Here is a 27,371-nt window from a genome sequence, read left to right on the forward strand (position 1 = left end):
GTATTAGACAAATTAAATCTAATCTAATAAAATTGGCAATTGTGTGCGTAACCGTGACTGTCCCCTCGAAGATCTCTCTTCGATCGGGAACACGGTGGGGTTATGATTGACGTAGGTAGGTGTTCAGGATCACTTAGTGATCAAGTATTGTTGACCGCTAGTATAGTCCACCTTCATATATGTTCTTCGTAAGATAGCCACCAAATCAAGCTTAGGATGCTGCAACCTTAAACACTTCACCCTATCCAACCTAATAACATGACTACTTTTGGCACCGAGGTCATAGATTGCTGAGTCCCCGTGGCTCACAGATTACTTCACAACCCCACAGGTTCAGGTACCCCAGAGGCAGCTGATCCCGACGGCACGCAGCTGGCGTGGCAGTACGACGAGGAGACCGACCGCCTGTACGTGAGCTATCCAGACGATTCAGGCATGGTCGTGATCATGGGCCAACGGGCAGGGTAGCATAGTATTTTCTCATGTTTGTAGTACGTAGCGGAACTACCTCGGTTGTATGCGTGATGTACTCTGATATTATTATGAGATGACAATAAAACCCCTGTTTGTCATTCTATTATTATTATGTATGTGCGATGATACCTTGTTTGCGAGACGCTTAGATGCGCTCCTTTCCAATTCGGGGCCTCGACCCCCAGATCGGAAAGGACCTCATCTTGGTCGTTACAAGTTGGTATCAGAGCCTTACGACCATAGGAGCCTTTGTGTGATCGTACTTTGCCGAGTCGAGTCTAGAAAATGTTTTGAGTCTTAGTTATATCGGAGAGTAGGATTCTTTTTTCTCCTCTTCTATGCTCTGGTGAGGTTCCCGACTTAGGAAATCCTTTACTCTACTCCTTTTCTCGCTCAAAAATTCTTTTAGGATCACGCGGGTATTTGTGGAGTCTATATGATTTTGATGTGATGGAATCCTATCTTGGTGCCTCCTATCTGCTCTAAGTCTCAGGGGAGTTGAGCTCCAGGGGATTCCCGCGCACATCGCCATCATTCAGATTTCTGAGTATCTAAGAACGGAGGGTGTTCGTTATTGCTTCAATACTGGTAGTGGTGAGATAACCCCGATGTCCCCAGTACTGGTGTAGATTGTTCGGGGGTACTACCACACTTGGTATCATTGTGATCACGAGGATCCGTTGTAGATGAAGGTCTGAGATGCTGGTTGTGTGTTGAAGGATGTGATATAGGTGTCGGGTTAGTTTAGGAGTTGTGTGAAATACTCCTTGTATCCATGTACCAGATTGCATGACCAGTTATTTCGGGACTTCATAGGTGGGATTTCATGTAGTATCTTATAGGACTATCTTCCTACAAATTCTTGATTGAGGTTTGGGTAATCTCGATCATATGTTTGTTCCGAGCAATTCTAGCTCACACTTGTTTGCAGTGGTCCTTATCGGAGTTTTGTCGTCTGTTACTTTGAGGATGCACTCTTGTTATGTTGTCGAGTGCAATGCTAAATTCTGTTCAGATATTCCTGTCTTTTGATTCAGCAATATCTTTAATTATTCTATGGACTAATATGTTGTTCGTCTTCAGGATGGCTCCACCAACTCGACAGAACCCAGGGCGTGAGGATGTGCCGCCGCCACCTCCTCCTCCGGTGAACCCGCTGCCGCCACCTCCTCCTGCTGAGGCCTGGCAAGTGGTCATGGTTGCTACTAATGCAAACACTCAGATGTTGTTACAGTTGATCCAGGAGAGAGCCAATCAAGAGCAGGGAAATTTCCAGCAGGGTGGCAATCACTTCGCCAATCTGAGTCAGTTCCTGTCGAACCAACCAAAGACATTCACTTCTTGCGACCAGCCATTTGATGCAGAAGATTGGATTCGGGATACGAACAAGCATTTCGAGTATAGCAACATGCGTCCTGAGGATTATGTCAAGTTTGCTACGTACCAGTTGAAGGGGTAGGCTTCTATCTGGTGGCAACAGCTCAAAGACTCCAGAGGTGCTAGGGTGATTTCTTAGGATGAGTTCTGTCGTGACTTCAGGTCCCACTACATCCCTTCCATCTTTGTGGAGGAGATGCGTGAGAAGGTCAGGCGTTTGAAGCAGGGCGGCAATTCTATGTACAAGTACAATGTTGAGTTTCACGAGCTGGCCCGTTACGCGCTGCAGGATATCCCTGACCAGAAGAGCAAGATTTATCAGTTCAGAGGTGGCTTGAAAGAAGATTTGCAGCTAGCTCTCACTTTGCACGATCCCGAGGAGTTCGACAAGTTCTATAACTTAGCTCTCAGGGCAGAGGCAGCCTTGCTCAAGGTGGAGAACTCCAAGAAGCGGTTCAGAGATTCCAGCTCTTCCTCGACTCAGGTGGTTCAGAAGCAACAGAAGTTTTGGGTTTCTCCTCCTCCTCCTCGGCACTCACGGCAGCTCAAGCACTCAGGTGGTCGTGGTTCTTTCCACCCACCCAACCCTGGCTTCCAGCAGAGATTTCAGCATCAGAAGCAAGGACCTCCTCAGACTCAGTACCGGCAGACAGCAGATGTCACTTGTCACAAGTGCGGGCAGAAGGGTCACTATGCCAACAAATGTAATTCTCAGCTCCGTCTGCCGCCTCCTCCTCCAGGCAAACCTCCAAGCAATGCTCTTGTCAAGTTCAACCCCAGATCAGCTCGAGTCAACATGGTGAATGCAGCTGAGGCAGAAAATTCTACAGATGTGATCATGGGTAACCTCCTCGTCAATGATATCCCTGCTAAAGTGTTATTTGATTCTGGAGCGTCGCATTCCTTCATGTCATACCCCTTTGCATTTGACACTATGCATCTTCAAGACATCGACCTTCAGCCTGACCTTTCTTATCGTGAGCATCCAGTTGTGGTGGTCGAGGCGACTGAGCGCAAGACCCGTAACAAGACTGTCAGATTTCTCAAAGTGCAGTGGTCACACCATTCCGATAAATAGGCTACGTGGGAACGTGAGGATCACCTCCGTTCCGAATTTGTGATGTTGTGTATGTGTTGAGGTGCTCTATGATTTCATGTGATGTTAGTACTAAATGTAGTGGGCTTGTCATGTTTGCAACCTCTCTCTCTCTTTTATTTCTCAAGCCAATATTCACTTGTCCCAACCTTGATTCAAAAATGCCCATGATTTAGTATATTTTGTGGAGGATGTCAAGATGTGTTTTTTTCTGTTTTGTATCTTAATTTTAAGGGTGCAAATAAATCCAAACACTAGTAGAAAACAGGGCATGGAGCCAACCACATTGGACCCGGATTGGATATAAACCGGTTCTAAAGGGTCTGTCCGCTGGGCCCCTTCCCTGCAGCAAATGGCCGCAAGGCCTTTAGGACCGGTTTGTAACACAAACCGGTCCTAAAGGTTTTTGGACCGTTTGCTGCAGGGAGGGGGCCCCAGTGGACAGACCCTTTAGAACCGGTTTGTATCACAAACCGGTGCTAAAGGTTTTCTCATTTTTGCAGCAACTGCGGGGCCCCGCTGTCAGACCCTTTAGCACCGGTTTTTGACACAAACCGGTCCTAAAGCCCTCCTCTCCTTCCTCCCCGAGCACCCTATATTCCACCCCATTTTTTCTAGCTCGAGCTCAACTCCATTTTTGCTCTCTCCTTCCTCTTGGGAGCTCTAATCCATCCCCATTTTTCTCCACCATTTGTCAAGATTGTTGGCACCCATCGGTCCTACGGTTAGCATCAACATTCCCTCTTCCGGCATTGCAAGTTTTGCTCGTTTTCTTGCTCATTTCATTTTTGTTGTGCTAGCTAGGTGTTTGATGAAATGCCTAAGCTAGAGAGAGTTCATCATTTGTTATGTATACATATGCAATTTGAGCTCAAATTTAATTATGATTTGTGGTTTTTTTTAGTGTCGCGCGCCTTGTCCCCTTCCTCACCGCCGTCGATCGCCCCGTCACCGACACAACCTTGGTGAGCCTATTGTTTTTATTTACCAAAACAAATTTTGATTTGTATGATTTACATATTTACTTGTATATAATTTTCTTATTGTGTAAGATTTTTTTTATATGTATAGCGCCATGGTTTTGATATCCGTCCCCGTTGGCCCTCGTCCAGTCTATGATTCGGATGTGGTATATTATCTTTTATAACTACATATTTTCATTTCCTGATTATATGACAATTAATTACGCCGACCAACTTGACATAGATATTTTTATCTAGGAGGTAGTGGAACCGGAAATGCCAATCGACCCTATTGGTGAGAAGTTACACTTAGTTGAACAAGAAAATGTTGGCCTGAAAGAAAGATTGAAAAAAACTGAAGAAAGGTTGGAAAAAACTGAAAGAGAGAAGATGACCTTGGAAAAGGTTCTTGCCGGTGTCGTCGATGGTCACAAGGTTGTGTGTTTTTATGAGAACTATATATGTATGGTCACTACGCTACTTTGGTTTTAACGTGTGATGAACTTTTTGTATTAATTAATTAATTTAGTCATGATGATTTAGCATAATGGTTTTTGATAGATTTATATAATGCAGATGAACCGGCAATGGATGTACAGTGTTCGACGTCGTCCCGAATTCCTTAATGGCATGCATAGTTTTCTCAATGTGGCTGAGAAAAACAGGCAGAATGGATTTATTTTTTGTCCATGTAAAAAATGCCAGAATAAGAGGAATTTCCCTAACTCAAGAACCATACACACCCACCTGTTGCAAGAAGGCTTCATGCCCAGTTATTTTTGTTGGACCAAGCATGGAGAAAGAGGGGTTGTAATGGAAGACAATGAAGAAGAAGAGGATAATGATAACTATCCTATGTTCGGTGAACACGGTGATACTGAAATGGGGGAAGACGAGCCTGAACTTGAGGACATTGTTGATGAGTCTGATGATGATCTTCGTCAGGTCATTCGTGAAGAACAGATAAACTGCGGAAGTGAAAACGAGAGGTTGAAGTTGGAGCGCATGTTAGAAGATCACAAAAAATTGTTGTACCCAAATTGCGAAGATGGCCAGAAAAAGCTGGGCACCACCCTGGAATTGCTGCAATGGAAGGCAGAGAATGGAATTATCTAACAAGGGATTTGAAAAGCTGCTGAAAATAATGAAGAAGATGCTTCCAAGAGATAACGTGCTGCCCTGCAGTACGTACGAAGCAAAGAAGGTTGTCTGCCCTCTAGGATTGGAAGTGCATAAGATACATGCATGCATCAATGACTGCATCCTCTACCGTGGTCAGCACGAGAATTTAAATGCCTGCCCGGTATGCGGTGCATTTCGGTATAAGATCAGGCGAGATGACCCTGGTGATGTTGAGGGCGACGACCGCCCAGGAAGAGGGTTCCTGCCAAGGTGATGTGGCATGCTCCTATAATACCACGGTTGAAACGTTTGTTCCGAAACAAAGAGCATGCCAAGTTGCTGCGATGGCACAAAGAAGACCGTAAGGAAGACGATATGCTGAGACAACCCGCTGATGGGTCGCAGTGGAGAAACATCGACGATAAGTACGAGGACTTTGCACGTGACCCAAGAAACTTAAGGTTTGGTCTAAGTACAGATGGCCTGAATCCGTTTGGGGAGCAGAGTAGCAGTCATAGCACCTGGCCCGTGACTCTATGTATCTATAACCTTCCTCCTTGGTTATGCATGAAGCGTAAGTTCATTATGATGCCAGTGCTTATCCCAGGCCCGTCGCAACCCGGCAACAACATTGATGTGTACCTGAGGCCACTGGTTGATGAACTTTTAGAGTTATGGGCTGACGAAGGTGTACGTGTGTGGGACGAGTACAAACAGGAGGAATTTGACCTACGAGGGTTGCTGTTTGTAACCATCAATGATTGGCCCGCTCTTAGTAACATCTCAGGACAGTCAAACAAGGCATACAGCGCATGCACACACTGTTTAGGCGAGACTGAAAGTATACATAGAGGCAAGAATGTGTACCCGGGGCATCGTCGATTTCTTCCAGACACGCATCCCGTAAGAAAGAAAGGAAAGCATTTCAAAGGCGAGGCAGATACACGGAGGAAGCCAACCCTCCCTAAAGGTACTGATATATATGACATGGTCAAAGATATAAAAGTAATCTTTGGTAAGGGTCCTGGCGCACAATCTGTTCCGAATGACGCCGACAACCACGTAGCCATGTGGAAGAAGAAATCTATATTCTGGGAACTACCCTATTGGAAATTCCTAGAGGTTCGCTCTGCGATCGACGTGATGCACGTGACGAAAAATATTTGCGTGAACCTGCTAAACTTATTGGGCGTGCATGGGAAGAAGTCGAGAGATACACCAAAAGCACGGCTGCACCACCAACGTACGCACGAACGAGACGACCTGATGAATCGAGAGAATTTCAAAGGTCCTGCCAGCTACGCTCTTACCAAGGAAGAGAAGGAGATCTTTTTCCAAGTCTTGAGCAGTATCAAGGTCCCGTCTGGCTACTCGTCGAACATAAAAGGAATACTAAACCTGGAAGAGAAAAAGTTCCAAAACCTAAAGTCTCATGACTGCCACGTGATCATGACCCAGTTACTTACGATTGCATTGAGGGGGCTTCTGCCAGAAAACGTGCGAGTACCCATTGTGAAGCTATGTGCATTCCTCAACGCAATTTCTCAGAAGGCAATCGATCCAGCAACTCTACCAAGTTTACAGAAGGACGTGGTCCAATGTCTTGTCAGCTTCGAGTTGGTGTTCCCACCAACCTTCTTCAATATTATGACGCACCTCATAGTTCACCTAGTCCAAGAGATTTCCGTTCTCGGTCCTGTATTCTTACACAATATGTTTCCCTTTGAGAGGTTCATGGGAGTCTTGAAGAATTATGTTAAAAACCGTGCTAGGCCAGAAGGAAGCATGGTCAAGGGCTATGGAACAGAGGAGGTCATTGAGTTTTGTGTTGACTTTATTCCTGACCTGAACCCGATCGGTGTTCCTCAGTCGCGCCATGAGGGGAGACTGCGTGGAAAAGGCACGCTAGGAAAGAAATCAACAACATGTATGGACGAGCAATCTTTCACTCAAGCACACTACACAGTTCTAGTTAATTCCAGCTTGGCGGCTCCATATATCCAGGAACACAAGGATATTTTACGCTCGGAATACCCGGAGCAACCTGAAGATTTCATTGCTAAAGAACACGCGAAGACTTTCGGTGGTTGGTTGCAAAGACGTCTCATTAATGACAACATTGTTGAAGATGAGCTATACTTGTTGGCCAAGCAACCATCTTCGACTGTATTGACCTTTAAAGGGTACGAGATAAATGGTAACACATTTTACACGGCAGACCAAGATAAAAAGAGCACCAACCAAAACAGTGGCGTCCGGTTTGATGCAAAAGACGACAACGGGCAAAGGGTCACATACTATGGTTACATAGAGCAGATATGGGAACTTGACTACGGACCTTCCTTTCAGGTCCCTTTGTTCTGGTGCAAATGGTTCAACCTGTCAGGCGTGAAGGTAGACCCGAAGTACGGAATGACAACAGTGGATCAGAAGAATCTTGGGTACGGCAATGATCAATTCGTCCTAGCCAATGATGTGGCTCAGGTTTTCTATGTGAAGGACATGTCTAGCAGACCGAGAAAAAGAAAAGATAAGGAAGCGAATACATCAGACGATGAGCCAAGGCGCCACATAGTTCTTTCAGGGAAAAGAAACATCGTGGGAGTCAAGGACAAGACAGACATGTCAGAAGATTACAAGAAATTTGATGAAATTCCTCCCTTCAAAGTCAAAGATGATCCAAGCATCTCGTTAAATGATGAAGATAGTCCATGATTACGACGCAATCAGAAGAAAGGCAAGAAGAAAAATAGATAGGGGTGTTGTTGGTGATGTGTAATAATGTATTAAACCTTTTATGTAATTGTGTTGACCATTTTGATAAATATTAAAAATTTGATCAATTTCCACTAAATTTGATCATTTTGATAAATATCATTTTTATTTTTTAAGTGTAAAAATGACATTTTGACAATTTGTAAATAAATGTAAAAAAACAAAAAAGGAAAACAAAAAAATAAAATAAAAGAAGAAATAGAAAAAAGAAAAAGGAAACAAAAAGAAAAAGAAAACAGGAAACAGAAAAAGGAAAAAAGAAAAATAAAAGCAGAAACAGGAAAAAGAAAAAGGAAACAAATATAAAAAGAAAAAGGAAACAAAAATAAAAAGAAAACAGGAAACAGAAAAAAGAAAAAAAGAAAAATAAAAGAAGAAACAGGAAAAAGAAAGAGGAAACAAAAAGAAAAAGAAAACATGAAACAGAAAAAAGAAAAAAAGAAAAAGGACAAAAACCTTTAGGACCGGTCTGTAACAACAACCGGTCCTAAAGGTGGGTTCGGTTCGCGCCCGAATTTTGGACCCTTTAGCACCGGTCTGTGTTAGCAACCGGTGCTAAAGGGTCTTTAGCACCGGTTGTTAACACACACCGGTGCTAAAGGCCCTATACCTCTCCGGGGTCGCCAACTTCTCGCCTTCCCGCGCGTGCCTTCTCTCCTCCCCGACTCGGCTTCGATCGCTCCTCGCCGCCTCGCCGCGCCTTCGCCGCCTCGCCGCGCCGTCGCCTCCTCGCCGCGCCGCCGCCTCCTCGCGCCGCCGCCGCCTCCTCGCGCGCCGCCGCCGCCTCCTCGCCGCGCCGGCGGCCTCCTCGCGCCGCCTCGCCGGCCGACGATCCTCGCCGCCTCCTCGCCGCGTCGTCGCCTCCTCGCCGCGCCGGCCACCGCCTCCTCGCCGATCCTCGCGGCCTCCTCGGGCCACCTCCTCGCCGATCCTCGCGCCGCCTCCTCGCCGCAACGTCGCCTCCTCGCCGCCTCTTCGCCGCGCCGTCGTCAAAGGTATATCCATATTTTCGTATATCCATATTTTCGTATATTCACGTAAGGACATCCTATAAAAAAAAGTTACGTGAAGCCGCCTTCATCATATTCCGACGATTCCGTAAAACCCTAAACCGACGATTCCGACGATTCCGACGATTCATAGTTTACCCTAAACCGACGATTCCGTAAAACCCTAAACCGACGATTCCGACGATTCCGACGATTCCGACGATTCATAGTTTACCCTAAACCGACGATTCCGACGATTCCGTAAAACCCTAAACCGACGATTCCGACGATTCATAGTTTACCCTAAACCGACGATTCCGACGATTCCGTAAAACCCTGAACCGACGATTCCGACGATTCATAGTTTACCCTAAACCGACGATTCCGTAAAACCCTAAACCGACGATTCCGACGATTTCGTAAAACTTTCCGACGATTACAATTCCGTAAAACTTTCCTACGATTCCGACGATTCCATAACTGCGGGGAAAGTTTCCGATGATTCCGTAAAACTTTCCGACGATTACAATTCTGTAAAACTTTCCTACGATTCCGACGATTAATTCCATAACTGCGGGGAAAGTTTCCGACGATTCCGACGATTCCGTAAAACTTTCCGACGATTCCGTAAAACTTTGCGATGATTACGACTCCGACGATTCCGTAAAACTTTTCCGTAAAATTTCCGGTTCCGTAAAACTTTTCCGTAAATAATTTTGCTAAGTTAAATTCTTGTTACTAGCAGGTGTTGAGCTATGGATCCCCAAGAACCACATGATCAGCACGCCGATCAGCTCGCGGAAATGGGTGAGGCGGAGAAGGAAAGATACATGTGCCAGATGATTTTTGAAGATGCAACGGCCATATATCATGATGACGACGGTGGGCATGCGTTTAGCAATCAATTTTTGAACGACTCCGGTGACGGAGCTGAGAATATAGAAGATGTAGTAGATGAAGAAGTGCCCTCCGGAACAAACTCTGCCAATGTATATCTCAAGTCACTGTTGACGCAACAATTAATTTGTATTGCACTTACTAACGAATCATTATTTTCCCGTTTAGGTGCCCTCCGGAACACCTAGCGCAAGTACTGAGACAAAGTCGAAACGAGGCACGGCCGCAAGGTTGAAAGATACTGCAAGGTACTCGATCGATAAAGTTGCTGCTGATGGCAAACCACTGGAACCCCCAGAAACTTATCGCAAATTTGTAAATCAGTGTGGAGTTGTTGTAAGAGACCTGGTCCCGATCAACTTAATAGAATGGAATAAGCCGAAGACCGGCGCCAATGTTGGAGCTACTTATGTCGATGACAGATTGAAAAGAGTGCTTTGCGACACGGTCTGGCTAAATTTCAGCGTAGCGGAAGATAAGAAGAAGAAAGTCGAGGAGTGGGCTTTGAAGAAGATGGCCACACAATTCCAGAGGTGGAAGAAAGACTTGTGGAAGAAATATAAGGACGAAGATCCAGTTTTCACTGGGCACCTAGTGAAGATAAGAGACGCTTGGCCTGATTTTAAGGCGTACAAGAAATCGGGTGTCCTTACATCCCGATCAGCCACAAATACGGAGAATGCGAAGAAGAAGAAATATCACCATATTTTGGGGTCAGGTGGCTACATGACTGCCCTGCCTAGGTGGCGACGCTATGAAGATGCCCTTCTGAAAAGAAATATCATTCCACAGACACATGACTGGCCCAATAGGTCCAAGTTCTGGTTGTTCGCGCATGGGGCAACGTTGGACGCTGAGACTGGGATGATTGTTGCGGAGGGACCATGGTCGGAAAAAATAAGACAAGTCGTATCAGATCTAGAGAAGGCAATAGAAGCTGTTCGAAAAGGAACTTTTGTTCCCGATAGAGAGAACGACGAGTTGACGAAGGCACTCGGGAACCCCGAAAAGTGGGGACGAACACGAGGCTTTGGAGCCACTACCCCGTGGAACCAAGGGTTTCCGGCGGACCTTGGCACTTACAGAAGCCGTGGTAGAAGCAAGAGGAAGGCGCTGGAACGGATAGCGACATTAGAAGAAAAGGTGTCGTTTCTCTTGAAGAAAGGGGGACACCCTGTACCTGACACTGAAGAGGAGGAAGAAGATCCTGCACCTGACGCTGATAGGCAGCAATTAGAAGACGATCCTGTAGCCGATGCCGTCCCATCTCAGCATAGAAGCAGCGTGGGTTCCACGCAGCTGCAGCTAGAAGACGGTCCTGCAGTCGAACCGTCGGCGCCTCACTACCCCGTGGATGATGTCATGGAAAAGACAAACTGTGAGATACATATGCCAATGGGGAACATATCCTTCATGGTGGCGTCAGGCTATGCTTTACCGAATCAACCTGGAGCAACCTACCATGATGGTCAGATTCCAGCATCCCATGCTCGTGTCGGGTTGTCAACAATTACGCTGGGATGCCAGTCAATTGAGCTTGATATTCCTGGAGGTGAAGGCGAGAAGACACTGGGAGAAATGGAGCTTGGTATCATCTTGTGGAAGAAGAAACACATCGTAAAAAACGGAACACGGACACACGGAATCGGAAACACGGAATCGGAAAGACGTAAACGGAAATACGGAACCGGAAAGACGTAAACGAAAACCCTGAAAATACGGAACACGGAAACCCTGAAAAAAAAAGGAAAAAAAAAGAAAAAAAAAAGCATTAGGACCGGTTGGTGTTACCAACCGGTCCTAAAGGTCCTCCGCCTGCGCGCACTTTTCGGCGCCCACGTGGAGGCCTTTAGCACCGGTTTGTAAGAGACCGGTGCTAAAGTGGGGGGCCTTTAGTCCCGGATACGTAGCACCGGATGTGTATCCGGGTCCAAAGGCCCTTACCAACCGATTCTAATACCCCTTTCTCCACTAGTGAAAACAGTAAATAAATTGTTGTTTTGCATTTATTCAAGTAGCTCCAAAAATTCCCTTTGCATTTTATTCAAATAGGTTAGATGTTTTCAAGACTAGGGGCATTTTTATTTTGTTTTTTATCTCCTACATAAAACCCTGTGTTATTTCTCTCTTTGTTATTTTTGTAAAAGAAAAGCACAGTGTCTTTCTTTTCTTTCAAGTGCCGCCAAGGTGGGCTCTCTCTCTCACTTGGCGGCCCATCTCCCTCTCTCTCGCGCAGGAGGAGCCCGCAGCGCTCTCCTTCTTCCTTCTTGACGTCGTCACCCCCAACGTGCACGCTTTCCGTCAGCATCAGAGAACGCACGAGCACGCCGTTGCACAAACGTCCAGGGGGCCCCCTTATAACCTGGGCATCAGTGTTCTCCCCTCGCCTAGGGTTTCCCTTTCCCCCTCGGCCGCCGCCACCTCTCCCCCATCTCCATCTCTCTTCTTCTTCTTTCCCTGGTAAGCTTCTGTAGGGATAGCAGAGAGAGAGAGAGGTCATCGCCACGTCTACCCCCGTGATCTCCGTCGAAATTCGCCGGCGACCATGTCCGGGGGCTCGGGGAAGGTGCCCACGATCCATTCCCGGCGCTAGGATCCCGGGGGAACGACTGCACCGACGGCCTCGACCTCGTCTACAGCTCGACCTCGGTGTCCTCTCAGTCCTGCTTCGGTTCCACGGGGCAGGGGCTTCTCCGAGCTTCTTCTTCCTCTCCGGTGCTTCTTCCTCCACAGTTCGGCCCCACCTTCCTTCCCAAGGTGAGGATCAACCTCCCCTTCTTTCTTCCTCCTTAGGTCGGCCCGGATCCAGCAAGGGCATGAGTGCGTGCTTCTCTGTAGTAGCAGTGCAGCAGCATGTGTGTTGTGGTGCAGTAGCAGTAGCCGTTGTAGATTCGCGTAGAGGAGGCATAGCAGGCGCAACAGCAGAACGAGGTAGGCCTACAGTAGCGCAGCGCAGCGGCAACCCGGCTAGAACACCCTGGCGAACTCGCTGTCGCTGGTGTTTCTCTGTAGGCAGAGGAGGGCTTCCTGCTTGTATACCTTGTATAAGTCCTCCTCTCTGTCAGACATCGTAGCGTAGCCCAGTGGTATGTGTGTGTGGTGTGCCTGATGGAGGTCGCGGGATCGAATCCCCCTTCGGCACCTTTTGCATTTTTGCGTTGCTCTATTCAGGTAGCCACAGGGGCAGTATAACTTGGTAGATTCCCCTTCTCTATCGAGTAAGTGGGCGTAGCCCAGTGGTGTGGGGGTGTGTTACACAGCAGGGGCAAAGGGGTCCTCCTCCAGGAGGCCCTCTTTTTTTTCTGACACAGGTAATTTTGTATGGTTCTCTTCTTTGTCTGATTCTAATAGAGAACTCGAGTAAAAAAGTCGATCTTGATTTCTTAGTTATGATCTGCACTAATAGTACATATACATATTCTCCAAATTTTGTACGGTTCTCTCCTTAGTCTGATTAGTAATATAAAACTTGTGCTTGATCTTGATTTCTCGGTTATGACATGCACTATTTTTTTGATACATATTCTTCCAGCAACTTCTAATGGAGATGGAAATGGGATAATAGTTCCAGGATGAAGAAGAGGTACGAGCATGGACTTCTAATGGAGATGCGAATGGGATAATAGTTCCACGATGAACAAAAGGAAAGAGCATGAACTTCTAATGAAGATGGGAATGGGATAATAGTTTCAGGATGAAGAAGAGGTAAATCTGTCATAAATTATATTTTTCTCTTCCATAAATATGGTCAGAGTTTTGCTTCATTTATAACTGAAATTTGATAGTCTTGTTGTGTTTGTTACGCCATTCTATACGTGGAATAGTCTTCTTATTGTGATGGATAGGGGTGGGGTCAGCCATCGGAGTAGAGCGTGACCGATGGGGTGGAGAACGACGAGGTCACACGGACGGCCGTAGCAGCACATCGATCAGACTTAAGTTCATATTTCTCTTTGACAATTGTTTTGCTTTTGCTTAATATCCCACATCTTATTAGTGCTGCATCTATCTTATTTGTTTCCCGAAACTAGGAGTAGTAGCACATCACGGTTCTTGCTGAAAATACTCCTACGACAGGTGATATTCCCCGGTTTTGGCACATAATGGAGCTTCCTTTCTATTTTTCTTTGATAGCCATATTTTTGTGATGTAACAACATTTCTGACTGGACTCTTGCTAGTAAATAGATGTAGGCTGTAGCAATGTAGGATAAACTAAGGTGGAAGACTTTGTAAGCTCCACATAGCTGAACCTTTTGTACTATGATGTACTAAAATGCTGTAGTCGAGAGCTTTCTATACACACCTACCTAAAAGTTAACACTAGCTAAATATCTATATGTTACTCCCTCTCTGAACTAATATAAGATCTTTTAGATCACTAAAGTTAAGATGATGCTGGATGTAGTACACACCTTCTTGTTAATTCCATCATTAAGATGTTGCTCTCAAATTTATATAATACGTTAGTTCTGGAAAATTATTAAGTGCATTTTAGATTGATCTTCATAAATGTAGTTGGCCATAATAATTGTCGACAAATTATTTTAAGGGTTTAAAAAAATATGTTGAATGCAATAAAACTAAGCATTTTTAGATTTTCTTCGGTAAACCAATGCAGATTGGCCTATGCCTATTTGTAGCATTTTACAGTGAGGTAGTGCCACTTGAAAGTATCAGATATGCCTTGTGATCAGCTAAGCTTTTTCCGATATGTAAAATACGTCTCACGCCTTTCAAGCTTGGCTTATTTCCCATCAGATGAGTGCTTTTGATTGTTCCACTGTAACTATATTGGAGACGAACACGATCCAGCAATGTATCTTGTTCTAATAGATCTCAGATGTTGAATGAACATCAAAATAGGTAAGATAAATTCAAGGAAAAATGAAAGACCTGAACCTGTACTAATCAGGTTGAATTTGTGTTTGATTTTTTTTGGAAAGTGGAAACCATGATGTTCATATACCTGCGATAGCACATATATTCGGACATATATATGCTCTTGTCATTTGCTACTGCTTTAGGTTACTCTTCACTAAATGTTTTCCGGTTCTATTTTTCAGATCATAAACCACTTCTTTGGTTGAAAGGAATAAACTACATTGCTGATGAGGACTTGGTGGTGAGTTATTTAAAAGGGCATGCATCGACTTTCATGTAAGTGGTAGTTAGTGCTCTAAGTAAATTTTTATTAGAATGAATATTCCTACAAATTCCCATGTAAATATACAACACTGGACATGGTACCTTTTATTGAATATCATATGTTTCTACTATCATTTTTGTTATTCATTATAACAAAAGGAAATTAATTAGCTTATGATATATGCTATTTTTGATGTGATTGAACATGTCACGTGTTACATGTCATCTGATGAGACTTAATACCCAGTGATCGCAATGGGTGCCCATTACCCATGAATCATACCACATTATTTGTTTCTTAGTTTTTTTTAAAAGGAGGATGACCCCTGTAAACAAAGACATCTATGTGCGGCCAAGGCATGATAATTAGAAAGTACTTCCTCTGTAAACTAATAGATGGTGTTCTAGATCACTAGAGGAAGGACATATGTAGTATGTCATTCGACTAATGTGTTCAACAAATAGGATGACTATTATTCCATTTCCAAATCATGTGCTTGTGTCAAAACAAGTGGAAGGAGGTTAAGCCAACCATTGTCATTAATGTCACTAGGGTGATGAAGAGGGTGGATATCGGTCTACAAAAATAAGAGTGAAACATGTCTATCTTCTTGCAAAGTGCTGGTGAAACGACCTCTTAATCCATTTCTTTCTATAGTTATTCGGTAGTTTCTGAATTTAAAAAAATGTATGTTATTATTGTATTCTTTATTCCATGGCAACGCACGGACAAGCAACTAGTCTCTGTTAGAATGTCATGTGGATGTCGGTACACAAACTGCCAACGCACTTGCCGGACAGTGCCATCAGTGTGCGTGTGTGCGCGTGTGTGTGTGTGACTGTGTGTGTGTGCGTGCGTGTGTGTGATATCTCTCAACTCAAATGTGAAGGGGAGATTATTTCCTTATATGGCGCGCCGCTATATAAGCAACCATGATTTTTTGTGGATGGTCACCATGAGCCTGATGGATGTTGTGGACTGGACGCATGGGCATATGAAGTGCACGACACCGAGTAATGTAAGGAGATGGGCCCACGTCACTTACAACGAAAATATGCGACCATGATTCTCTGTGGATGGCGACGGCAAGCCTGCAGGACATGTTGGAGCCGGACACACGATCAGATCAAGTGCCTGACATGGAGGAGATTATGGAGCTGGACCCGCATCATCTACACTGCGAATTGGTCGAAGGTGAGCCACAAACGAGAGATGTAGTTGGGGGTGAGGCGAAATCCTATGAAAAGAATAGGCAGTTGCTCCATGATGACACAATTGGTGAGAGGATGGCAAGAGACCTAGATACGGTTAAGGCACGATGCTAGAACATCACCCTCGCTCAATGGCGTGCGACAACCGAAGCCAAAAGGGAACCCTTGCAGGACCTCGAAATGCCAGAGCGGTGGGCGCACAAGCAATGGTGAGAAAAACACATAATGTAGCATGCAAGGCAGGAACCGTCAGGGGGGAGAATCAGGCAACTTCACTGTCGCCTTGCCTTCCTCACTCGTGGTCTTCTTGCACGACCTCCCACGCAACATGTTGGTGACGGGAGCTGAGGCAGGAGAGGGCGTACCATGGTCCGCCATCAATGGGATTGATGGCCAACAAACGACGCTATTTAGAGCAGTTGCCATCGTACTCGGGGCTCCATTGCCAAGCTTATGGACACTACTCAGATGGAGACAAACTTTCAACTGGTGTCTCTGTCTTCTCAAGATTTGCATGGCGCCATCAGGATATATATGTACTTTGTTTATTTTGAAAATTAATATATTAACAAAGAAATTGTAGTACTTGTCATTCTTATAATTATATAGTTTGCGTGATAGACTTAATTATTTTAATTAGGCAAGTACTCCCTTCGTCCGGAAATAGTTGTCCTAAAAATGTACGAAACGAATGTATCTATTATTAAAATAAGTCTAGGTCGATACATCTATTTCTAGGACAAGCATTCAAAAATAGTTGTTCTAGAAATGTACAAAATGAATGTATCTATTATTAAGATAAGTCTAGATATATCTATTTCTAAAACAAGTATTTTCGGACGGAGGGAGTAGTTATAATGCATTTCGTGCACATAGGTAATTAACCTGCTCATCTTTAGCATATGGGATCAATTAGTTAAATATCTCCTTAACTCTTGACTCTTCATATCCATGTGCATGTCATGAATGTGGTGCATGAAATTAAGATGCTCACGTCAGCTCTCCACACGTACGCCACACACGCACATTCTACGCCTTAGGGTTGGGTGGATCCGCGCCAAACTAGTTGCCGGTAACCATGGATCATGGCAGGCCGGCAGGTTTATCATTCAAGCTAATATCGTTTGCTCTCTCCCTCCATCTCTACGTACGCATGACGGCTGCCTATGGCATGCAATGTAATACTGTATATGTATTCCTTTCTTTTGCTGTATACAGTACACTACCTGGTTGTAGGAGCACCAAACCAGTGAATATGCGTGCATAAGTATCCATTCACGTCAGTAGAATACACATGGTTGCTCTGTACCCACTCACGTCGGTAGAATACACATGATATGTTCTAAAAATATATGATGTATATTAGCCTGTTCCACCTCATCCTTTGAATCTCACTTTTGGAGATCAGTAATCCATCATGAATATGTACATAAATTTATCCCACGATGGTGATTCAGAAGGCAAGATCGTATCGAGCAATCTAACATGTATATCCATGTACATGATGTCATCCCATGATATGGTGATTTAGCACGTACTATTCACTCAAAGAGAAGGAGCTAGATGAACTTTGAAGCAGTTATATTTTACTATTTTCACAATTCAATCTATCATACATCTAACTTATTAATTTTATATGCTAGCTCAGAAAATAGCTCTCTCAGGTTTTATGGATTTTTTTCAAGGAAGATTGTAGCGGATGTTTGTCTAAAAGTGAGTTGGTCGAGACAAGCTTGGATCATGTCAAGATTCAACACTAATGGATGTAGCCGTAGAGATGAAGATCCTAGCAAATCAGATTAGAATTATATTAGGTTTCATTTTTTATTTTTTATTTGGATGAATAAATTATCTTTGAAGAATCATACTAACTTTTGAATTCTTGGGTTTGCCACATTAGGCCACTTAAACTATGACTTAGTTTTCTTTGACGAGTTTTGTTGGTACAGATAGCATAGGGGTAGTCGACCAATGTCCCCGATAATGAGTAGTGGACCACATCATGTTTCTTATATATTGTATACAAGCAATCTACATTTAATGATTGTCGTAAAGCATAGAACATTTTAAATAGCAATCGGGTCAATGTTTTTGAAAAGTAAAGGACATCCATGTGATCTAAGAACATCTAGATCCTTCTTGCATTTCCACAAATCTTGTAATATTTTAATCCAGTCAAATTTTCTATTTGCTTTCTCACTACACCTAATAAACAATCTGAAGTCAAAAGGCTGTATCATGAACCTCGCATTCAAAAGGTTGTATCATGAACCTCTGATACATGGAACCATGCACACCACACAAGATCCGGTCATTAATTTTACCAGTGGTGCTGCCCAGCTAGATGGATGGTACTCCTACTTCTTAGGAATTCTACTATTGAGGGGAAAGCGGTGGCTCACACGGCTAGACATGCATGCATGCAAGAAAGTTTTCACCCACAGCATGGCGCCCGCGAAGCTCTCGTGGCCTCACGCTCTCTTTATGCAACATCTCGTATTTAAAGCAACAACCACCTTTATAAGCCTCCACGGTGCAAACATCAGTCTCACTGAAAGGCCAACAAGAGCATTCCTCTAAGCCACCTATATCGTGGTGCATCATTCCTCTAAGCCACCTGTTAGGCCAACAAGAGCAATGGCGCCACTCCAGAACATTGCGGTGGCACTAACCCTTCTCATCGTCATGGTGGAAATCGCATCATTACCGACGTCAAGCGCCGTCATCGTCAAGTCCGAGGAGGCCGCCTTGGATGAGCTAACCCCCATCATCAAGACGGCCCTAGACGGGGTCATCGCCGCCGCCCCACCATCAAAAAGGACCAAAGTAGCGGAGGCTGTTGCAAAGCAGGAACTCCTCGCTATGTACACGATGAACAAGGCCAAGGGAGACAAGGAGAAATTTGGTGCACATCTATTGGCCTACAAGATAGCCGCTAAGATAGTTACTGCCGCAGCACCCGCTGAGAAGTTCAAGATGATGGAGGATGGCTTCACGGAGGCTAGCCGGCCAATTCTGTAAGTTGCATCTTATTAATATATAGAAGCATGCACAACGCCATAACATGCTCCCCCTCCTACCACACACGCCAAATTATATTCTATTGTTTTTCATAATTTCATTGTCAGGAATGCACATTGTACGTGCACTAGTTTTTGTTTCATTTTTATTTATTTCTTTTGGCGACTTTATTTCGCCTGATCGAGCACTTGTAACAATCCAGATATAGGGAACCTCATGGGCCCATCACGATATGTTTATTCATATCAAGAAATAAATTGTACTACGTACTTGTCATTCTTCTACTCCCTCCGTTACTAAATATAAGTCTTTTAAGAGATTTCACTAGACGTCTACATACAAAACTAAATGAGTGAATATATATTTTAAAATATGTGTATATACATCCGTATGTAGTCCACTAGCGAAATTTCTAGAAAGACTTATATTTAGGAACGGAGGGAGTAGTTGATTATTGTGCATGGTTGACTCATTCAACTATGCTTCACTTGAAACTCTAGAGCGCTTCTTCGATGTTGTATGTTACCGGCCTTGTGGCACAGCGCCACATTGCTCTTCTCTAGCAGATTAGACTAATTGTATTAATATATCTTTACCCCTTCACTCTTATTGTCCATGTGCATGCCATGCATTTGGTGCTGATAAGTTGGATGCATGAAACCAAACATGGTCGCTCAGTCGGTCTTATATATGGGCCTCAACTCACCTCACTCACATGCATGCACGACCGATCGACTAGCTAGTTCTTGTCAATCAGATTTAATCAACAAAACAATGAATAAATGGTACGAGCAGCAAGCTAGCCTTAGAGTCTTCCATGGATGACTAAATTTCGAAACCATTCAAATTGCCCTGGCGACGAATTTAACAAGTACTATCGCTAGTTAAACTGATGATGTAAGAAACAAATCAATGAAACAGCTTGTCTGATCGGGTTGTTTTAGCTCGATCACACGTGTGTGCTGTAGCCCTGATAAGTCTCATTATATACATTCTCTTAATTGTTTTGTCACTACCAGATATCGATGCTAAGATCTTCCGATCACACATCTATAACAACACAGTGTGTTGGCATGGTCGACGGCGAAGCTAATGCATGACAGACCATTTCATAGATCCATGATGAGATCCCTCATCACGAGCTTCATCCCCGAGACATGGTGGGCCTATCTGCTTTGCTCTGTTAGAATGTCATGTGGATGCCGGTACACACACTACCAAAACACTCGCCGGACGTGTGGATCCACATTGAAAGTTTGGGAATAGAGACCAGAATCAGGACCTTCTACATGGAACACAATCCCAATTACAATCCCTGTCATAATAGCCTGATATCGCTAATTACACATGCGCTAATTTGGGAAGGGACAACATAATATCAAGGATATTATGTTTGCCTAACACTCCACCTTAGACACGACAAGAGATTCTCGGTTGTTGTGGCTAGACCGGAAGTCCAAGAACAAGGGGGCGGCAGCCCCTTGGTGAATATATCAGCAAACTATCGAGAGGAGGGTACATGTATCACGCGGATGTATCCAAGGGAGACACGGTCGTAGGCAAAGTGCACATAAATCTCGATATGTCTGGTCTGTTATGTTGAACCAGGTACGTAGACATGTAGCCGTGCTATCGTTGTCGCAAAAGATGATGGTGGCATGGGGTAGGGGGTGATGCAGTTCCGACATGAGTTTACGAAGCCAACTAGCTTCAGCAACAGCATTGATGACATCTTGGTACTCAGTTTCAGCACTCGATCGAGAAATTGGGTGTTGGCGTTTCGATGAGCAAGAGATAAGATTCTCACCGAGGTAGACACAATTGTTGAAAATACGCCCTGGAGGCAATAATAATTGTATTATTTATTTCCACGATTATAATTAAAAGATAATTTTATGCTATAACTGCTATGGTTCTTGAATATGTGATCTAGGACAAAACTCATAAGCACGTGTAGAATGATAAACAGTAAAACTTGATACCTAGTCTAGCCTTTAGGACTAGCTCAAGTGTTGTCTGATGATCATGTATTCCTATTAATGGGCATTTGCTGAACTGTAAAAAAGATGCCAAACGAAATCTAGAGTATGATGTTAGTAGAGTGATCATATTGAATTGGCCCAACTTTTTTGTTATTATACTTTTAGATCCTATCATCACAAGTCTATAAGTTATAACACAGAGAGTTAATATATGTTTAGTTCCTTAGACCATGAGAGTATTGTAGTCACTTCATACCGGGCAATAAACTTTGGGGTTGCCAAAACGTCATCTTTAACATGGTAATCATAAGGAAAACTTTCAGGTTCATCGGAAATTGTGATAAGGGGCTAGATAGCTCATGAGTGAAATTTGCTCTCCAACGATGGAAATATATTTTTAGGGCCCTTTCAGTGTGACAACATGCATCATCGTCTGGCCAAACACATGTGAATAATTCACAGGGATGCCGGAATATGTCAACAAGAAAGAATAACAAAATCGATAACAAGGAGACCATTATAATGAGGATGATAATGAGCATGGACGCGTGCATGTTAAATAGACACTAGTGCAAAACGGGCCTTTGGCCTGGACCCTTTAGTCCCGGCCTCCCCCTGGGCCGGGACTAAAGGCCCGGCCACGTCGCCCCAAATCGCAATGCCGCCCACGAGGCTTTGGTCCCGGCCAGTAAGGAGCCTTTAGTCCCGGTTTTTGTTTCAAACCGGGACTAAAGGGCTATGCGGTGTGCAGCCCGCATGTGCGCCACCTTTAGTCCCGGTTTGTGTCTCAAACCGGGACTAAAGTCCTCTGCCTATATATAGCATAGCCCCCCTCTCCCCTCTTCCTTGCATTTTTCTTGGATGGAAGAGTGTGGGTGTGTGCTAGCTCTCCATTTTTTTTGATGCACTAGAGGTGTTTGTTGAAATGTATGTTAGTGCGATGCCGCTTCAGTTCACCGAACACAACTACGATATGAGATGCCCGAGCCACACTTAAACCTCTTCCGCTTTATTTCTACTTATTCTAAAAGGTTAGCAACTATATTTCCTCGTTTAGACCGTGCCGTACTAATTTTTAGGATCATGATTGTATTTGATATACTGTCGTATAACGCAGATGAGCCATCCATGGATGTACGGTGATCGACGCACAGCCGCTTACAGAGAAGGCGTGCATTCTTTTCGAGATGAAGCAGATGCGAACAAGCATGGTGGTGGCTATAGGTTTTGTCCATGTGTTGAATGTCGGAATGAGAAGGATTACACTTCCTCAAGAGTCATTCAGAGCCACCTGCTTCGGTCCGGTTTTATGTCGGGGTATAATGTTTGGACCAAGCACGGAGAAAGAGGGGTTATGATGGAAGACGACGATGAAGAAGAAGAGAACGATGATGAAAACTACCGATCTATGTTCCCTGAGTATGCTGATACCTCAATAGAAGACAATGAAGAAGAAGATCAGGATGAAGAACGGGAACCAGATGAGCCCGCTGATGATCTTCGCCGGGTCATTTCTGATGCACGGCGAGGTTGCGACACAGAAAAGGAGAGGTTGCAGTTCGAGCAGATGTTACAGGACCACAACAAATTGTTGTACCCAACTTGTGAAGATGGCCAGAAGAAGCTGGGTAGCACACTGGAATTGCTGAAGTGGAAGGCAGAGACCGGTGTGACTGACTCGTCATTCGAAAAGTTGCTAGTACTGATGAACAAGATGCTTCCAAGAAAGAACGAAATGCCCGCCAGCACGTACGAAGCACGAAGCTTGTCTGCCCTCTAGGATTAGACGTGCAGAAGATACATGCATGCCCTAATGACTGCATCCTCTACCGCGGTGAGAAGTACGAGAATATGGATAAATGCCCGGTATGCACTACATTGCGGTATAAGATCAGAAAAGATGACCCTGGTGATATTGAGGGCGAGCCACCCAGGAAGAGGGTTCCTGCCAAGGTGATGTGGTATGCTCCTATAATACCACGGTTGAAACGTCTGTTCAGAAATAAAGATCATGCGAAGTTGTCGCGATGGCACATGGAAGATCGTATGAAAGACGATAAGTTGAGGCACACCGCTGATGGTCGGCAGTGGAGAAAAATCGAGAGAGAGTTCCCGAGATTTGCAGCTGACGCAAGGAACTTATGGTTAGGTCTGAGTACACATGGCATGAATCCTTTTGGGGAGCAGAGTTGCAGTCACAGCACCTGGCCCGTTACTCTATGTATCTACAACCTTCCTCCTTGGTTGTGCATGAAGCGGAAGTTCATTATGATGCCAGTGCTATCCAAGGTCCAAAGCAACCCGGCAACAATATTGATGTGTACCTAAGGCCATTAGTTGATGAACTTTTACAGCTGTGGGCCGAACCAGGTGTACGTGTGTGGGATGAGCACAAACAAGAGGAATTTGACCTTCGAGCGTTGCTTTTCGTAACCATCAATGATTGGCCTGTTCTTAGTAACATTTCAGGACAGTCAAACAAGGGATACAATTTTGGGAGCTACCCTATTGGGAAGTCCATGAGGTCCGCTCGGCAATCGACGTGATGCACCTGACGAAGAATCTCTGCGTGAATATTCTAGACTTCCTGGGCTTGTATGGGAAGTCAAAAGATACACCGGAAGCACGGGAGGACCAGGGACGTCATAAAGGAAGAGATGGCATGCATCCAGGGCAGTTTCAAGGGCATGCCAGCTACGCTCTTAGTAAAGAAGAGAAGGAAATCTTCTTTGAAGTCCTTTTCAGTATCAAGGTCCCGACTGGCTTCTCGTTGAATATAAAGGGAATCGTAAATATGAAAGACAAAAAATTGCAAAACCTAAAGTCCCATGACTGCCACGTGCTTATGATGCAATTGCTTCCGGTTGCATTGAGGGGAATTCTACTGGAAAATGTTCGCCTGGCAATTGTGAAGGTATGTGCATTCCTCAATGCAATTTCTCAGAAGGTAATCGATCGACAAAGTCTATCAGGGTTACTGATTGATGTGGTCCAATGTCTAGTCAGCTTTGAGTTGTTGTTCCCGCCATCCTTCTTCAATATAATGACACACCTCCTAGTTCACCTAGTCGAAGAGATTAGAATTCTCGGTCCTGTGTTTCTACACAATATGTTCCCCTTCGAGAGGTTCATGGGAGTCTTAAAGAAATATGTTCGTAACCGTGCTAGGCTAGAAGGAAGCATCTCCAAGGGCTATGGAACAGAGGAGGTCATTGAGTTTTGTGTGGACTTTCTTCCTGACCTTAAGCCGATTGGTGTTCCTGAATCTCGGTATGAGGGTAGGCTGACAGGAAAAGGCACACTAGGAAGGAAATCAAAAGTATGTATGGACGGGCATTCTTTCTCTCAAGCACACTACACAGTTCTACACAATTCCACCGTGGTGACTCCGTATATCGTGAGACACAAGAATACTCTACGCTCCAAAAACCCGAGGAATGCTGACTCTTGGATTAAAGGGGAACATGAGAAGACTTTCGGCAGTTGGTTGCAGACACATCTCATGAATGACGACACCGTTGGAGATCAGTTGTACTGTTTGGCCAGGCCACCATCTTCGACTATATGTACTTTCCAAGGGTATGAGATAAATGGGAATACATTTTACACGGTTGCCCAAGATAAAAAGAGCACCAACCAAAATAGTGGTGTCCGCTTTGATGCAACAGACGAGAATGGACACTGTTTGGAAACATATTACGGGTACATAGAGGAGATATGGGAACTTGACTATGGACCTACTTTTAAGATCCCTTTGTTTCGGTGCAAATGGGTGAAGCTGACAGGAGGCGGGGTAGTTGTAGACCAAAAGTACGGCATGACAACAGTGGATCTCAACAATCTTGCGTACATGGACGAACCATTTGTCCTAGCCAATGATGTCGCTCACGTTTTCTATGTGAAGGACATGTCTACAAAAACAAGAAAAAGAAATCAGCAAAAGAAGATATCGTCCGATGAGCCAAAACGCCACATAGTTCTTTCAGGGAAAGGAAACATCATGGGAGTAGATGACAAGAGAGACATGTCAGTAGATTATAAAAGTTTCATGAAATTCCGCCCTTCGAAGTGAAAACTGACCCAAGCATCCTACTGAATGATGAAGATTCTCCATGGCTACGACCGAGAAGAAAATAGAAATAATAGATAGGAATATTGGTGCAATCATGTAATAATGTATTAAACCTTTTATGTAATGCATGTATGGAATGTATTAAACCTTTTAGTTTTGAATTATTTATTCAATTTCAAACACTTTTCATTTTCATAGTTTTGTCAAATTCTCAAATATGCAAAAAGAATTTTAATAAACCTTTGTAAGAGATGAGTTCTCGTTCGAAACACTGATACTTCGAGAGAGATTGTCCGTTTTGTACACGAAGTGCATCCAGTTTTTGTAGTAGCCCTCTCAACTTTTTAACACATGCTATGTGGGTGAAATGATGATAGCATGCCAACTTTCAACATTTTCAGAGTTCATTTGTAGTGCTTTTCAATTTTTAGGGTCAACTAACTCAAGAAAAATAAGTAAGAGCGCTTCTTCGATGTTGTATGTTACCGGCCTTGCGGCACAGCGCCACATTGCTCTTCTCTAGCAGATTAGACTAATTGTATTAATATATCCTTACCACTTCACTCTTCTTGTCCATGTGCATGCCATGCATTTGGTGCTGATAAGTTGGATGCATGAAACCAAACATGGTCGCTCAGTCGGTCTTATATATGGGCCTCAACTCACCTCACTCACATGCATGCACGACCGGTCGACTAGCTAGTTCTTGTCAATCAGATTTAATCAACAAAACAATGAATAAATGGTACGAGCAGCAAGCTAGCCTTAGAGTCTTCCATGGATGACTAAATTTCCAAACCATTCAAATTTGCCGTGGCGACGAATTTAACAAGTACTACCACTAGTTAAACTGATGATGTAAGAAACAAATCAATGAAACAGCTTGTCTCATCGGGTTATTTTAGCTCGATCACACGTGTGTGCTCTAGCCCTGATAACTCTCATTATCTACATTCTCTTAATTGTCTTCTCACAGATATGCTACACTAGTAAGCAACTTGAAAAGTGGACTAGGCCTTGAACAAGAAGTATTTGCGAATCTAGCTTCACACAGAGACTTGACCGATACTAGGCTACCGTGGGACTTCCCTGCGGGTGGAGCTTATGTGTCATACTCCGAGACCATTCATGAATCTACTAGAGAGCACCCTACTCTCATAGATTGCGACGTTAACGATCAGACTCATATAGGTGTGTTCTTCAAAAGATGTTCTGAAGGACCACATCTCTGCTTCAATAAGCCAATTAGAACATATTATGATGTATATCAACCTGCCATGCAGTTTAGGAAAGTACTGCATCTTCATGGAGTGGTATTATCAATGATAAGGATACTTTCCTCTCAGTTGACCAACAACTTGTCTTCCACATCTAATTCACAAGATCTCCGATCATAAGGAATAGGTTACTACTATGAACAACTCATATTGTGGGTCTCATACCCATCTCCTTCGATGCATTATCTGTCACATTACGTGATAGACCCTTAGTAAAAGGATCTGTCAGATTTTGAGATTTTTGGATATAATCCAATGCAATAACTATAGAGTTTCTCATTTTCCTGTCAGATTTTAACCTTCTCTAGACGTGTCTTGATGATTTCATGTTATCCTTTCAGCTGCTTACTTTCGTGATCACTGTTTGATTGTCGCGGTTCATAAGGATAGCTGGTACAGGTTTCTCAACAACCGGCATGTCACTCTAGAGTCTAGTCTAATATACAAGTCACATTACATGGTATAAGCCTATCGTCTAAAAATAGTACCACAATCAAACACCGTAAGCCATTCTTCAAATGAATACATTTAATAAAGGAATGGGTCTAGTAATACGGTCCAAGCATATATGAATCCATTTAAAGAATAGCTTTGCTCTTTATATCTATTGTAGAAGGCCGTTCAAAGGAGGCCTCCTTCTGGCATACTACCCCTATTTTGATGCATTTTGTTACTTTTATTAGTACATTAATGGTGTTGTTTCGTTGATTTATTCCATTAGTGCCTCCATTTATAAGTATCTGCGAGATAAAAAAGGGGATATAGTGAGATTCTTTGAAGAAATAGAAGCTCTCTTAGGGTGACCACGCGGTTGGCATGCCGGTTTGGGTGCTCTGCAGTTGGGCCCCTCGGACACCATCCAATCCTCGACGTCCTGCCATCACACCATGTATCTCTGATTAAATAGATACTTATGTACCTATAAATTATTTTTTGGAAAAATAAATAGCAAACTATAATGCACCTGC

General features: G+C 43.9%; 1 protein-coding gene across 1 annotated transcript; it reads left to right on the forward strand.

Annotated features, from left to right (window-relative positions):
* The first annotated feature begins 18,617 nt into the window (after positions 1-18,617).
* On the forward strand, positions 18,618-19,349 carry LOC123441217 (uncharacterized protein OsI_031781-like). The gene has a single exon (XM_045117709.1). It carries the CDS (start codon positions 18,689-18,691, stop codon positions 19,070-19,072), a length of 384 nt encoding a protein of 127 aa, XP_044973644.1. The 5' UTR covers positions 18,618-18,688; the 3' UTR covers positions 19,073-19,349.
* Positions 19,350-27,371: the final 8,022 nt, after the last annotated feature.

This window comes from Hordeum vulgare, chromosome 3H (assembly GCF_904849725.1).
Source record: "Hordeum vulgare subsp. vulgare chromosome 3H, MorexV3_pseudomolecules_assembly, whole genome shotgun sequence".
NCBI lineage: Eukaryota > Viridiplantae > Streptophyta > Magnoliopsida > Poales > Poaceae > Hordeum > Hordeum vulgare.